The 15,365-nt window shown below is 47.9% G+C and overlaps 2 protein-coding genes across 3 annotated transcripts in view; both read right to left on the reverse strand.

The window, feature by feature from the left end:
- The window catches only part of ABCC1 (ATP binding cassette subfamily C member 1 (ABCC1 blood group)), a 140,355-nt gene that overhangs the window by 92,338 nt on the left and 32,652 nt on the right, over window positions 1-15,365 (reverse strand). For both annotated transcript variants that reach the window (XM_084881083.1, XM_084881082.1), the window contains exons 2-5: window positions 11,305-11,481; window positions 6,475-6,600; window positions 3,077-3,214; window positions 1,768-1,893 (exon numbers count right to left, since the gene is read on the reverse strand). In XM_084881083.1, coding sequence (XP_084737209.1) covers window positions 1,768-1,893; window positions 3,077-3,214; window positions 6,475-6,600; window positions 11,305-11,481 — 567 coding nt within the window. The remainder of the gene's footprint in view (window positions 1-1,767; window positions 1,894-3,076; window positions 3,215-6,474; window positions 6,601-11,304; window positions 11,482-15,365) is intronic.
- Window positions 9,242-9,741, reverse strand: LOC311621232 (NADH dehydrogenase [ubiquinone] 1 beta subcomplex subunit 11, mitochondrial-like). The gene has a single exon (XM_084881089.1). The coding sequence runs from the start codon at window positions 9,712-9,714 to the stop codon at window positions 9,361-9,363; it is 354 nt and encodes a 117-aa protein (XP_084737215.1). The 5' UTR covers window positions 9,715-9,741; the 3' UTR covers window positions 9,242-9,360.

Below are 15,365 nucleotides of genomic sequence, written 5' to 3' on the forward strand. Positions count from 1 at the left end.
CCAGCGGATACAATCGCCACAGACATCTGAGCCCTCCTTTGTGCCGGGCGTGGGCCAGGATCCAATGGGTGCTACAGGCACAGCTGCTGCCTTCGTGAACCTTGAACACATGAAAACACACATGTACACGAACATACTAACACATCCATACATGCAAACACTCCAACATACATCTACATGCAAAACATGAACATAGAAATGAAAATATATATACCTATAAACAGATGAGCCGTGTGGATTTTATTCCGACACATATGCGAACACGTACACGCACACAAACGCGTTTGCATACACACACAATCTGTTCATTTCTCCAACTCGGTTCCTCCTTGAGCAGAGAAATCCGAGAACGGGGCCTTTCGGGACACAGGCTTCCGCCTCCTCCTCCTGTGCTGCCCCACACGTCCCTTCACTGCTGACAAAGGCAGCCTCAGCCTTTTGCTGAGCTTCAGGCCGCACCCAACAGATGTACTAGTGCAGCAGCTGAAAACTGCTCCTGCTGCAATTTCACCCGTTAGCAACCGACTAGCCACGAACAAAACATCAAATAAATGCTCCAGAGGCTTCCTGTCCCTCTCAGAATAAAACCCACACAGCTCATCTGGCCTCCCTCTCCACTGCCACCCTCAGCCCCTGCCTGCCTGCTGCTCCTGCCAGGCTGGCCTCTCCTGCTCTTCTCTCAGCATTCCACAGGGGCTCCTGCCCCAGGGCCTTGGCACCTGCCACCACTCTGCCTGGGATGCTCTTTCTCCGAGGATTTGCTAGGTTGGCTCCTCCGCTTCTGTAGGTCTCCGCTCCGGTGTGCTTTCCTGGGGGAGGCCTCCCATGATTGCTCACCAAACACTGCACATGGCCCCCCACCATCATCTCCGTTTCCTTTCCCTGCTTTCTTCCTCTTAGCATGTACCACCACCTGCCAGACATGTGGGTCCTGGGTTACTGTGTGTCCCCATCCGTGACAAGCTAAGCCTCACGTGGACAAGATCTCTGCTTTATGCACTGCCACAGCCCTGTGCCCATTTCAGGCCCTGGCCTTCAGCAATGGCTAGAATGGTGGAAGGAAGACAGGGAAAGAAAGCGGGGGGAGGGGGGCAAGAAAGACGAGGAGGAGGAAGGAAGGAGGGGAGGAGGGGAGAGAGGAAGAAGAGAGGCAAGGCTGACAAATTACTATGCTCCCTGTATTCCCCCAGCAGGAAGAGCGGCACCAAGATTTCTTTCTGCACACACAGAATTTCCCTCAAACTGGCAGGACAGACCAAGGGTCTCAAACTCAAATCCCTCAGGGGCCAGGCATGTACCCAGATGAAAGAAGCAAGACTGTGCAATGCAATGGGGAGTGGTGGGGACTGCGGTAAACTAAGGCAACCCCTTCTGGCCAGCTGCTGCCATGTGCACTAATGGCCCTGACACTGCCTGAACTTCTCATTTTTCGTAGAAAGCTTGGACACAGAATTTATGTGGAATGTCCCAATTTTTAAATATTTGCTATACGTGTCCTAAAATCACTACGCCAACCAATGAGGAAACCTCCAGGCCTGCAAGACACAGCAATTTCCACTAAGAATCAGATTCCCTCTTCAGGCTCTCCCACCCCAGCCTGTGGCTCTGCTCTGCCATGGCAAGCGGGAGGACAACATAACCCATCTCCAGGCATTTGGGGAAGACAGAATGAGATCCCAGGTGGAGGATCCTGGCTCAGAACAAGTGTCCGATCAACATGAGCCACCTTGTGCAATGCTTCTCGAACACATCCGTGATCGCACTTACAGGGTCGTTGATGGTTTCTGAGAACAGGGGCGAGCGGTCTGAGAAGCAGGACAGCGCGAGCTGAATCAGCACGAGGAAGGAGTAAATGTAGAACGTGACGTCCCGAAACACGTCGACGGTGGCATCCTGAACGTGAGGGAAGGAGGAGGGAGACCATCACTTTCCGGAAGTAGCTTACCCACCCCTCCCCCTCCACCCCCTGCACATTAATACGAGAGAGGCTGTCCCATCGGAGGGTGGTCTGTACCACCCAGGGAGGGCGGCCCCCACAGTGGGAGGGGGCCCGGGCTCGGGAGTGAAGCAGACCCACATTCAGGTGCTACCTCTGCTCACAGTGGCTATGGGACTTGGTCGGCTTACCTAAACCTCTCTGTGCCTCGGTTTCCCCATTTATAAACAGACCTGTGGTCCTCAACTGGGGGTGACTTTACCTCCCAGGGCACACTGGACAGGGTGTGGAGTCATGTCTGTCTGTCACACTTGGGAGGTGCAGCTGGCACCCAGTGAGAGGAAGCCCGGGAGGCCCCTCACATCTGACCGAGTATGGGACAGCCCTCCACAGCAAAGACGGCTCTGGCCCACCCGTCCACTAGTGCTGGGGCCGAGAAAGCCTGGCCGAGTGATTGTGAGAAGTCAGTGAGAGTATTCGTGGAAAGAACTCCGCCCTCCGCCTGGCACTTTGCAAACACGAACTCAATAACTGTCAGCTGCCATCACTGTTAAAGACAGGGTACTGTACAGGTGATCAATAAATGTCCCGTTTCCCTCCCTTCCTTTGCCCGATGCCAGTTCCTGATTAGCTCGGAGAGGGCGGGGACAACAGGAGAGTCTGAAAGCACAGACTCTCCAGAATCCCAGGGGCGGCATATGGCAACCAACATGAACCACTTTTCAGCCAGACCAGCGGCTGATGACGCCAAGGTAACCTGGGGGTAATGGGGGGGGAGGGGGAGAGGCCTGGGGGTGCGGCCACTCTGCAAACACCGCTCCCTGCTCGGCTCCCTTCCAGACCAAAGACATCTGTGTGCTGCTGACAGAGGCTCACAGGGCAGTGTACATCAGCCGAGGCTCCTGCCCCTGGAGGACCCACATGGGCTACTCGGAGCTACACAGACAAGCGGGGCCGTGAGGAAAGAAGGTTCTAGAACAAAGGCTGGATGAGGTAGGGAAATCCCTAGGGAAGAAGCCGGGCCCATCTGGTGCCCACCTCCGGGTTCCCACGGCCACCCGTGCCTTCCACACCATCCAAATGGAACAGGCACCTCTCCCAAGAGCCACCCCGGAGGATGCGGAGTGAGGCCACACTTACCTCTTTTAAGGCAGTCATGATTTTGGATCTCAAGATGACGAGGGCACAGAGGAGGGCTATAAGCCAGAATGTGAGCATGATCCCTGAGGACTGGATTCCCTTCCTTCTCTCGAGCTGAATTAAAAAGGTAGCAAGCAGCTGGAAGAGAGAAGCACACAACAGAAGCCGTCAGGAGAAGGCCAGGGCCCCAAAGCTGCCGAGGTCCCCAAGGCCCCCCGAGGCCAGGGGCCAGCAGACACTAGGTCTCAAGTGGGGCGGCCCTTAGCCCAAGGTACAAAAACACCCGGGGGAGGACTCGGCTCTCCTCTGACCCTGCTGGGTGACCCTGAGCAAGTTGCCAAACCTCTTAGAGTAGGGGTGTCGAACTCAATCAGAGAAGGGGCCAAAATCTAAAATCCAGCCTAAATCGCGGGCCGAATGGTTTACTCAACAGTCATAAACTGACAATGTCATAAACTGACAGCGGAGTGCAGTGATGACAGCGCGGTGCGGGCCACATTGCAAGGCCTGGCGGGCTGGATTTGGCCCGCGGGCCTTGTGTTTGACACATTTGTCTTAGAGCAACGGGGACAGACACCATGTGAGTGGTTCCTGGGAAAGGGGTGAGGCAGAGGCTGGCTGTAGAGGGGCAGCACGAGAGAGCATTTAGGGTGATGGACTGCTGTCTATACTGTGGAAGTGGCAGTCATCAGACAGTCTAAATTTATCAATAAAAATATAATGTACAGCATAGAACCTTCACATATATACACTGAGAAGGAGAGTAGACTGAAAAAAGAGAAAGGGGTCCATAAAGGTTTAGAACCCAGCGTTGAGAGTGGGGGAAAAATAAATAAATAAATAAATAAATAAATAAAACCACTTAAGGTCCCCACAGGGGCAGGCCTCTGCCATCCCAGCTCTCTTCCTCTTCCTCGACCTCTCCACCCCAGCCACACAGGCCAACTCTCCATTTCTCCCTCCGAGCCCAGGACTTTGGCATGTGCTATTCACGCCAATGGTGTTCCTCTGCCTGTGGCCCCGTCAACTTTTTAACACCCTGCTCATCCTTCAGGCCTCAGCTCCGTCATCCCTTCCTCCCCACCCTCCAGACCAAACCAGTTCACCTAACTTCACTCGCACAGCAATCTGCACCCAGGTAAGTATTTTGTGCCTTTTGGGGAATTATTTGCTGAATGTCCATTTCCTCAGCTGGACTGTACACTCCATGACAACAGGGTCTGCCGCAGTTTTAACTTCAACTCCTGGCCCAATTTAGGAATAAAAAACATTTGCTGGCTGCCTCGCATCCCATTCTCCGGGTGCCTGCATATCCCGGTCCCCGAGCATGGCAGGAGAATGTTCCTGCAGCAGGAAGAGCAGGGCTAGTTCTTCACTCCCGGAGCCCTGAGGAGAGAGACTGAGCTTTCACAGGCCAGTTCACCTCCTGGCCAGCCCAGCTCAGAGCCCCGGGGGGGTACAAAGCCCGGTGACCCTCACCCCATAATACCTGTGTGCTCAGTATCACAGACAAAGATCTGGGTGAAGAACCGAAAAGACTAGGAGCAGGGATAGTTAAGGGAATCTGAGTTATCCCAGCCCAAACAAATCCAAGTTGACTCTCCTCTGCCAAAATGTAGATAGAGGTCAAGACCTCCAGGCCAGCAAAACCACGGCCTTCATTTCCCCATTCCCTCAGTATGTTTGTGGAATGCTTACTGCATGTCGAGCACAGTGCCATGCTCTGGGGGCACAAAGGACAGCAAAGCCCTGCAGAAGCACCACCAACTAAGAGCCCACCAACACACCGGAGCCAGACAGCCTGCCAGTGAAGTGGCTCTGCTGCCTATTGGCTGTAACCTTGGGCCAGTTCTCCCTCTCCTACCTGTGCCTCAACTTGCTTATCTACAAATGGTACTAATGATCCAACATACTGAAATAAATCATCATGCAAAGGGGTTAGGGCAGTGCCTGGGGCAGAGCACACACTGCTAACCAGTTCCTTAAAGAATCCTGGCCCTTCACAACTTGGCTCCTACTTACCTTTCTTTTTTTTTTAATTAATATACGTGTTGTTTTTTTTTTTAATATATTTTATTGATATTTTTTACAGAGAGGAAAGAAGAGAGATAGTTAGAAACATCGATCAGCTGCCTCCTGCATACCCCCTACTGGGGATGTGCCCACAACCAAGATACATGCCCTTGACCGGAATCAAACCTGGGACCTTTCGTTCCACAGGCTGACACTCTATCTACTGAGCCAAACCGGCTTTGGCCCAACTTCCCTTTCTTGACCCCCCTTCTGTCGCATTCACTGTCTACCACAGGGGTGGGGAAGCTTTTTTCTGCCAAGAGCCATTTGGAATGTGTAACATCATTTGCTTAATATAATTCACTGAATGTAAATTTACGTGGCTAGGTTTACTGAAGTTTGAGTCCCGCCGGCAGTTGCCTTGGTAGGGCCAGACCAAATGACTTCCCGGGTTTCCATGGCCCTGGACCAGACATTCCCCGCCCTTGGTCTTCCCTCCAGAACCCCCACGCAACCTTCTTGCTTCAAGAAAGGCTCATCGTCCTCCTCCTTATGCTCCCTTTGACCCCCAACCCTCCCTTGGACATACTGTTCTCTCTGCTCAAAACATCCCGCCCCGAATTCGCTCCCTCCTCACTCTACAACACTCAAGGGCCATGCTTGACAAGGACTTTCCAGCTCTCAGAGGACCCGAGGGACATGGTACCTTGTAGGAATGGTCTTCATTCAGAGCATGTCGCTGTGGAATGCAAGGACTAAAAGCATAGCCTCTGAGTGACCACCCCTTGCTTGACCCCGCATTGGCTGTGTGACCTTTAGCAGGGCCCATCTCATAGGGCTGTTCTGAGAATCAGATACAACAAAGCAGTGATACAGCGGCTCCCGTTTGCGTCTCCCACTGAATGAGGGGCCCACATGGGGCAGGGCGGTCTCTCGTTCAACTTGGCATCCACTCCTTGTGCCAGAGCCTAAAAGCTTAGGTCCCAGGCACCTGCTGTAAGTGATGAGCTGGCCAATGCACGTAGAGAGGACAGCAAGTACAGCACAGGTCGGCACCTGCACTCAGCCTCAGGCGCAGAGAGGGCAAATGGCACGTGTGCGTGTGCGTGTGCATGCGTGCGTGCGTGCGTGCGTGTGCATGTGTGTGTGTGTGTGTGTGTGTGTGTGTGTGTGTTATATAACAAACCAGGCCACGCTTGCCCCACAGAAAGGCTGCAGTCACCTCTCAGCTCCAGCCAACTGCTGCCCCAGAAGACTATGAGTCTAGTGCTGCCGGGCCTTTGAGTTTTTTGAGAGAAGCCAGATTTCTGGATTTTTCCTGTGAGATCTTCTCATCACTGCTTTTGGTCTCCATACTGCCTGGCGGACAGCCAGCTCCTACTTACCATGGTGATGCCCAAGAGGGTTGGGCTGACCAGAAACACCGGGGCAGGGAAGTTGCCCCAATTTCTTTCCCAGAAAGAGTAGAAGAGGTCTGCCCAGCAGACAATCCACAGCAAAAACCCCAAGGCCTGGAAGAGAAGAAAACAGTCTTACTACGGACAGCACCGAAACTTCCTGGCTCAGCCTCGGGGACCAGCCAACTCCTACACCATCAGCTATGGTCCCTGAACACAGCACACATCCTCTGGAACACACACCAGTGCCAGGTAGGGTGAGCCACCGCGGCCCTCCCATCTGCTCTGTGACCAGGATACTATCCCCACCGGCGCCACTGGCATGACTTAATCTGTCTGGTGACTAATCACCCCAGCACTTGAAAATTCAAGATCTCAGTTTAAAAGTTATCGATATTAGCAACGCCAGCAGCTTGCATAAGGCCTCTCTCACAATAACCACTCATCCAATCAAAATTTATCGGGGGCTTGCAATGGGCCACATACTTTTCAAGGTGTCAAGGATCCAAAAGGGAACAAAAAGAGACACAAGTGCCTACCTTCATGGAGCTGAGATTCTAATAGAATGGAAACAATCTGAAAAATACATATTTTTAAAAATATATTTTATTGATTTTATACAGAGAGAAAGGGAGATGAATAGAGAGCTAGGAACATCAATGAGAAATAAACATGTATCAGCTGTCTCCTGCACGCCCCTACTGGAGATGTGCCGGCAACCAAGGTACCTGCCCTTGACCGGAATCGAACCTGGGACCCTTCAGTCCGCAGGCCAACACTCTAGTCACTAAGCCAAACCGGTTATGGCTGAAAAATACATATTATAAAGCCAGAAAGCAGTAAGCGATATGAGCAAAAACAAAACAGGTGAGGGAAGACCTCTCGGATCAGGTGACATCTGAGTGAAGAGCCAACACTGAACAATTAAGGGAAAGAACAAGTCAGGCAGAGAGAACAGCTCGTGCCTGGTGTGGGAGCATGACCAGGGGGTTATGCCTACTGTGGAAGGAGCAATGGGCATCGCAGAGACGGCTGCTGAGGAGCTGTGAGCACTTCTGGATCTTATTCGCTGCTGGGAGGCCTTGCCAGAAGATTTTTGAACAAGGCAAGGACAAAATCGGACTCACCTTTTAAAGGCAAATAGTAGAGGTACGAGCTGCTCCCAGAGGAAGAGGAAGACATTAGATGTGGCTCAGGTCAGGGGAACAGACTGCATCTTGAGACAGGTTTGAAGGGCAGTATGAAGGAGACAGGTTTAAACGGCGACATAAGCAAAGGGACAGGCAGCGTCAGTAAAATCATTCAAGTTTTCCTGTTTACCAAGGGTTTGTGGAAATGAGCCTTGGGTAATGTAGCTTTAAAATATTTCTGAGAAGGGTAATTATAAAATTTAAATGAGCCTTTTATTGCATCCCTGATGATACGCAGGCAAAGCCACACTAAGTTGCAGGCGCCAGCTTTCTGACTCCGGGATAATTTGCCCTACATACTGGCCCTTCCACTTACGAGGTTCAAATCGGTGCCTCAGAAATTATTTGTCATGTTTCATTTTTTTAGCACAGACTGGGAACTCTTGAAAACAAGTGCTCAGATGCCAGAGGTTTCCTCTAGTGTCAGTAAGTGTTTAGCAGAAACTAACTCCATGATGAATGGAATTCATTCCACATATACTTTGTTCAAGTATACTTAATAAGTAGCATATTTTACAAATGTGTCTTTCAAATGTCAGTATTTGAAGTTTTTCTTTGTTTTGATGTATTCCTTTGCTGCATCAATCATGGTGTCAGAATTTACCTTTTGAACAGTTGATTTCAGAAACTGTGAAATGAATAATCTTGCATATCAAATTCAGAGCCCTAGCCTGGGTGGCTCAGTTGGTTGAGCACCGTCCCATGCACTGAAAGGTCGCCAGTTCGATCCCGGGTCAGGATGTGTGCAGGAGGCAGCCGATCGATGTTTCTAGAGGCCCGGTGCACGAATGGGGTCCCTCAGCCTAGCCTTCAGGGATCAGGCTGAAACCAGCTCTCCACATCCCCTGAGGGGTCCCAGATTGCACAAGGGCGCAGGCCAGACCAAGGGACCCCACCGGTACATGAATCTGTGCACCAGACCTCTAGTTGTAAATAACGCTGCAATGAACGTATTGTAGAGAGTGTCTGGAAGGCACATAAGCATTTCTTTAATTATTGTCAGCTGAATCCAGTGGCGTTGGCAGAGCCAGGTCCTGGAGACACACCTTGCCAGAGGCAGTAGTGTTGTCAGCTTGACCTTCAGCCCAGGTGCCAGGGGGTGGGTTTCGTTATCTAAATCTAGCCAAGCACCTGGAATGACTACTACTCAAGAATGCACATAATGTCCTTTGTCTTGACCTTTAGTAAAACTTCCTGGTTTTTGCTGTATAAAATAAACATGTTGTATTGGTTCTGGGTCCCTATCTCTCCACTGGAGAACAGTGGGCCCACCCGGCCCCAGCTTTTTCCTTCCATCTCTGTATCTGTCTCTTTCTTTCATTTTCTTAATCCCCAGCAGCCCCTACTTTGGAACTGGACCACTCTCTAGCTGCACTGGACACGGAGAAGAGAGAAATATTTACACATATGAATGTAAATGTCTTTTTGGTTTAATGTTTGGGGTTTCTTTGGATAAATATCCTGAAGTAGAACTGCTGGGTCCTTCTTTGTCTCTTGTTATAGCGTGTGTGTGTGTGTGTGTGTGTGTGTGTGTGTGTGTGTGTGTGTTTGTGTTTTTTGGTGGGTTTGTGTGTTGTTTTTTTCAGATTTTTCAGTTCCTTTAATAAGGTGCTCTGTGGAGAGGGCATAATGGCAGGCAGGGGGTAGAAAAGGTGGTGCTTCTTGAAGTCCACTGGGCATCCAATCAGTCCTCATCTGGTAGCCGGATCTTGCTGGGGTCAAAACAGTTAGATTCCATGATGGGAAGGCCATTGGCCTCTTGGTATTTTACAAGCTTTTCAGCTTCCCGGTGGGCCCACTCATGCATCCTGTAGTCAGGCAGATAAGCCACAAAGGTGGTGCCGAAGACCAAGACGATGGAGAAGCCAAAGAAGAAGACAACCGGCATGTTCCAGACATCCAAAACAGGGTCCCTGTCGTAGCCAGGAGAGTCAGGGTTTTTCTCACAGAGGTTTTCATCCTCGGGTTCTGGGTCCTCCTGCCAGTGCACTGTCGGTTCCGGCTCCCTCTTCCCCACTGCGATGGACGGAGCGATCATACACCATAATACATGTTTCTAGCTCTCTATCCCTCTCACTTCCTCTCTGCAGAGCTGGATTCCCAGCGAACCCGGCTGCCAGGCGCTCTCGGGTCCGGGCGCCATGGCAGACGGTGCTGCCTAAAGCCTTTGTTTTAAAAGTCTATTTTGACTGGTATAAGTATTGCTACTCCAGCTTTTTTTTTTTTTTTTCTTCCATTTTCATGAAGTTTCTTTTTCTATCCCTTTACTTTCAGTTTGTGAGTGTCTTTAGATCTGAAGTGAGTCTACTATAGATAGCATATGCAAGGGTTTTGTTTTGTTATGCACTTAGCCACTGTATGTCTTTTGATTGAAGCATTTAATCCATTTGCATTTAAAGTAATTATTGATAGAAATATGTTGCCAATTTATTATTCATATTATCTTTCTTTTTTCTTCTTCTTAAAGAAGATCTTTTAACATTTCTTATAATACTGGTTTAGTGGTGATGAACTCCTTTTGCTTTTTTTTTTTATCTGAGAAGCTCTTTATCTGTCCTTTGATTCTAAATGATAGCTTTGCTGGGTGGAGTATCTTGAGTTTTGGGTCCTTACTTTTCATCACTTTGCATATTTTGTGCCAATCCCTTCTGGCCTGCCAAGTTTCTCTTGAGAAATCAGCTGACACTCTTATGGGAGCTCCCTTGTAGGTAACTAACTGCTTTTTTCTTGCTGCTTTTAAGATTCTCTCTTTGTCTTTAATCTTTGCCATTTTAATTATGATGTGTCTTGATATGGGCCTTTTTGTGGAACTTTCTGCACTTCCTGGACTTGTGTGTATTTTGCCTTCACCAGGTGAAGAAAGAATTTTCATTATTTCTTCAAATAGGTTCTCAATCCCTTGCTCTCTCTTCTCAATACTCGATATTGTCCCTGAAAAGCCTTAAACTGTCCTCATTTTTCACAATACTTTTTTGTTGTTCTGATTGGGTGTCTTCTGCCACCTTATCTTCTAAATGACTCATTTGATCTTCTCTTTCATCAAATCTGTTGTTGACTCCTTCTAGTGTATTCTTCACTTCAGTTATTGTATTCTTCATTTCTGACGGGTTCTTTTTTGTGATTTCTATGTCCTTTTTAATGCTGTTGAGGTTCTCATTAAGTTCCTTGAGCAACCACATAACTATTGTTTTAAACTCTGTATCTGATTGCTTGCCTTCAAGTTTCATTTACTTCTTTTTTTCTGAAGATTTCTCCTGTTCTTTCTGTTGGGGCATGTTTCTTTGTCTCACCATACTGCCTGCCTATCTGTATTTGTTTCTATGCGTTAGGTAGATCTTCTATATCTCCCAGTCCTGGTAGAGTTGCCTAATATCGTAGGTGTTCTGTGGAGCCCAGTGGCGCAGCCTCAGGGAGATTAAGAAATGTGCTCAAGGTCCTACAGCTAGTAAGGGACAGAGATGATAAGTGAACCCATGTCTGAACGCAGGGCCCAGCCTTACCTACTACATTCATTGTTATGTCTTCAAGAAAAAGGAACTCAGGGCCAATGAAGTAGAAGAAACATATTAGTTTTCACCAATTACTACTCCCCACCCAGGAACACCCCTCTCCCCCCATGATGACTTACAGTTTTGGTTTTGTTGAGATGTGTCATCTGAATGTAGCCCCGGTCATGGTGGGAAAGATAGAGGAAGTAGAAGGGGAAGATGGCCCAGAGGTAAAAACAAGGCACCCACACAAGGACGGTGTTCTGAAAGCACTTGGTGAAGTCGGGGTTGCTGGTGTGCCACGTGATGTTCCAGTCCTGTAGAAACAAACACAAGCATAAGTCCATGGGATGTGCCAAAGAGTGGTGGGGGCTGGTGTGTAATTCAAAACTAGTTGTCACCCTGGCTCAGGATAGCTCGGTTGGCTAGGTGTGGTCCTGTGCACTGGAAGGTTTCTGGTTCAATTCCCAGTCAGGACACACGCCCAGGTTGCAGTCTCAATGCCCAGTAGTGGGGTGTGCAGGAGGCAGCTGATCGATATTTTATTTCTCTCTCACATCAATGTTTCTCTCTCCTTCTCCTTCTCTCTATCTCTCCCTCCTCCTTTCCTTCCTCTCTCTCTCTAAAAATCAATAAAAGTACTTTAAACAAAAAAACAGCTGTAATGGGGTTCAAGAAAAACAAACAAGACCCCTGCTCCTGAAGCCCTCTCAGGCAGAATATGCAACCTGGAGAGTTCGGAAGCCAGAAAGACTATGAAACAAGGGATCAGGAATAAAGGCATGCCTCATTGCACATAACAGGTTCCTAGGAACTTTGGCAAATTCCATTGGTGTACAAAGATGGAGACATCCATTTAAAGGAATCTTCCAGGGGTATTTCCCTGTAAACAGAGGAGTCCTTTAGCCATATGAATCGTTCCTACTTTATCATTTTTTGAATTGAGGAGTTTCTAATCTTATTCCTCACCTCACCATTATCCTTTTCTTCACCATCATTACTATCATTATCATCATTATTATCACAATCACTTTCATCAGCACTATCATCATCATCATTGAAATCACCTAAATTGTGCGAGGCCCTATTTTAAGTTACATCATATGTACTATCCCCTTTAATTCTGTAAGTACTTTATCTCTCCTTTTTCAGATAGGAAAACTGAGACTCAGAGAGGCTCAACAACTTGTCTAATATCACACAGCTGGTAAGATCTGTATCAGAATTCAAACTCAGGCAATTTGGTTCTGGGTCCCTGCATTGAATGACTAAGCTATCCATCCTTGATGACAAGTTAGTTGTAAATACTTTCATTTTTTTCAAGAAACCACCTATATGTTATTGAAGAGACATACCAGATAGATATATACGTATATAGATCAAGTATATCTGCCCAAGAATAAATGTCAATCCACTGTCAGTCTTCAGTAATGAACAATTTAATTCAAATCCTCATCTGACCACTGACCAGTTACACAACCCCGGAAAAGTTATTACCTTATTTGGGGGTCTCAATTTTCTATCTCTACTTTAATTACATCAGATAAACTTAAGAAGTCTGAAACAGGTGGCCTTCAGGCCAATTTGAGCCACAGATAGTTTATTCTTATTGTTGTATTAAGCATATTTTTTATAATTTAGGTTAACTGCCAATGTTTCAAATCAGAAAACTTCATACAAAAATTGAGATTTCTGGCTACTCTTAAAAAAAAAAAAAAAAAAAAAAAAAAAAAAAAATCAGAAAATATGGCAGCCCTGAGCCCATATTTCTGCTTCAGAACCACCAGCAAGAGCTGGGGAGTAGCCAGTCTTGGGATAGGGCCCATGTGTTCCAGGCAGCCACAGTCTCCATGCAGCCCACATTCCTCCTCGGTCCCTCTGTCTACCACTGCACGATGTTCTCTCCAGATATCTGATTCCAGCCTCCCACAGTAAGATCGCCAAGGAACTCCAAGGAACCTGAAACCTCACAGCTCTGTCCAAATTTTAAAGGCACATCAACAAATGTGAAGAGAAAGTGATAAAAATATTTATGTTCCAAGTGTTTCAATAAAGAGACCTAGTTATGTCCAACAAGGTGAGTATATGTAACACAACTGAAGCATACACTTTAAAATGGTAAAGATAACTTAAAAATAAAGAATCCAACTTAAAAAAGAGAGAGATCTAGGTATTTAAACAAGTACCTAACTGGTTCTTCAGAATATAATTGATAAATGATACTATGATATAAATGGTTTGTTTGTTTTTTCCAGAACCAAAAACAAGCAATCAATGAAATGTAAACTTTAAGTGATTAGCACACACAAAGGTATTTAGCTAGGCAACTTCTTAACACAAAGAAACCCTAGGACAACGGTCATGCCTTTATGAACTTGGGCATTTGAAATTTGATCATATGAGTGACTTAAATCAAAGACTGGTTTTATTTTAACTGGTTTCACACCACTTGTAATTCTTAAGATGATGGTGAAAAAAAAAGGATTCAGTGTTTGTGGTTATTTTATACAGAACAGTTTCTGAGCAATTGCCAGGAAAAGCTCATTCCACAGGAATTTGCCCTTTTAATAAGGAAATACTGCTGGGACCTACTATATACAGTTATGTATACAAGCTCGGTTCATGTGTGAGACATTTCAGTAGCCTAATTCTTGCCTTAATTATTCCTTGTCGGAACTATTTCAATTATCTTCCTAGCCATTACCTATTTCCAGCCCATCCTGGCCCCACTAGGGCCTCCCCACTGCAGCTAAAGTTATATTACCCATTTATATATCCATATATGCAATTGTAGATATATCTACCCACTCATTTGTAAACCCACCCATCTATCCATCCATCCATCCATCCATCTACCCACTAGTCTATCCATCCATACATCTATCCAACCATCCATGTACCAACTTATCCGTCTACCTGTCTATCCATCCACCCATCTATCTACCATTCCATCTCTCAGCCACGCACCACCACATCCATCCATCCATTTATTCATCTACCCATCACACACATCCATCCATCTCTCTCTCTCTTTGTACTTATCTTTAAAAAAAAAATACATTTTACTGATTTTTAGACAGAGAGGAAGGAAGAGGGACCTCAGGTCCACACTGTGTTTATCTGTGACTACTATCCTGCTACCCAGCAGGCCCCGGGGGTTATTAAGTAAACAAGTGGCCAAGCCATGCCCCACCTCCAGGCATTATTTCCTACTTTACTTTTTAAAACATAATGATCCATCCAAGCACAACCTAGCACTGATTCCTGGCTTTCTGGTCAAGTGAATAGGGATTAAAATTTAGGCCCTGACCTTAGTGAACCTGGGCAGGTCACTTAACTATAAGTAGCAGATACTAATAATTAGTAACAGTCACCACTACTCCCCAAAGCATTGCCCAGTCAGCAAGCTTAAAGGACAAAGAAGAGCTGAAGTTAAGAAGTGAACACGAGGAAATCGGGGGATCTAAGGAAAGAGGGAATCAGAGAAATGCTTAGCAAAGGAAGGCGGTTACTCTTCAGAGGGCAGCTTCCTGTTCGAAGCCGGATGCCCACCCCTGACCCAGAGGGCGGAGATGGAGCCAGAAAGGAAGGGGGAGCATGAAAAGGGGAAACAGATTGTGAACGTGAACTTTCACTGCTGCAGAAGGCAGCCAGCGCAGACTGTCCCGCCCCCAACCCCCACAAGGCCTGTCGCTGCTCCTACCCAGCCAACGGCGGCCTGACCACAACTGTCACAGCGGCAAAGATAAGAGTGCTGGGACCTTCTGCGTGTCCCTCGCTGGCTGGGACCTGGGTGTCTCCACTGTCCAAACTCCCGGAGACAAGCAGTGTGGCCCCCTCTGTTCGGTGTTTCCGGGGACGGGGCGGGGGAAGAGGGGGGAAGGGAAGCAAAGGCTGAAGACCTTACTATAAGGCTTAAGGAAGGGTCTGCTATCCACTTTCTAACCCAAACCCCAGGCTGATGGAACTTCTGCTCTGATTCTGTCCACCCCCAGCCGCCAGGAAATGAAATTCAGCCCAGGAAATGTGAGTCCAGGAAACAGTCCCCAGCGTTGGCCCAGGCACTGCCCTCCGGGGGGCCTGGCTCAGGGCTTGTCAATAGAGAAAGTGCACCCCCAGACTCCCCTGACAGAGCCTTCTCTTCACAGGACACCACAGTTAGTCACCGTCTACGCCGCTGCCCCCCCTCCCCTCCCCACCC

Source organism: Pipistrellus hanaki (genome assembly GCF_964339955.1).
Source record: "Pipistrellus hanaki genome assembly, chromosome: 4".
Lineage (NCBI taxonomy): Eukaryota > Metazoa > Chordata > Mammalia > Chiroptera > Vespertilionidae > Pipistrellus > Pipistrellus hanaki.

Bases quoted from the DNA above. Each gene is read 5' to 3' on its own strand.
- LOC311621232 (XM_084881089.1), bottom strand. From the start codon at position 9,714: ATGATCGCTCCGTCCATCGCAGTGGGGAAGAGGGAGCCGGAACCGACA.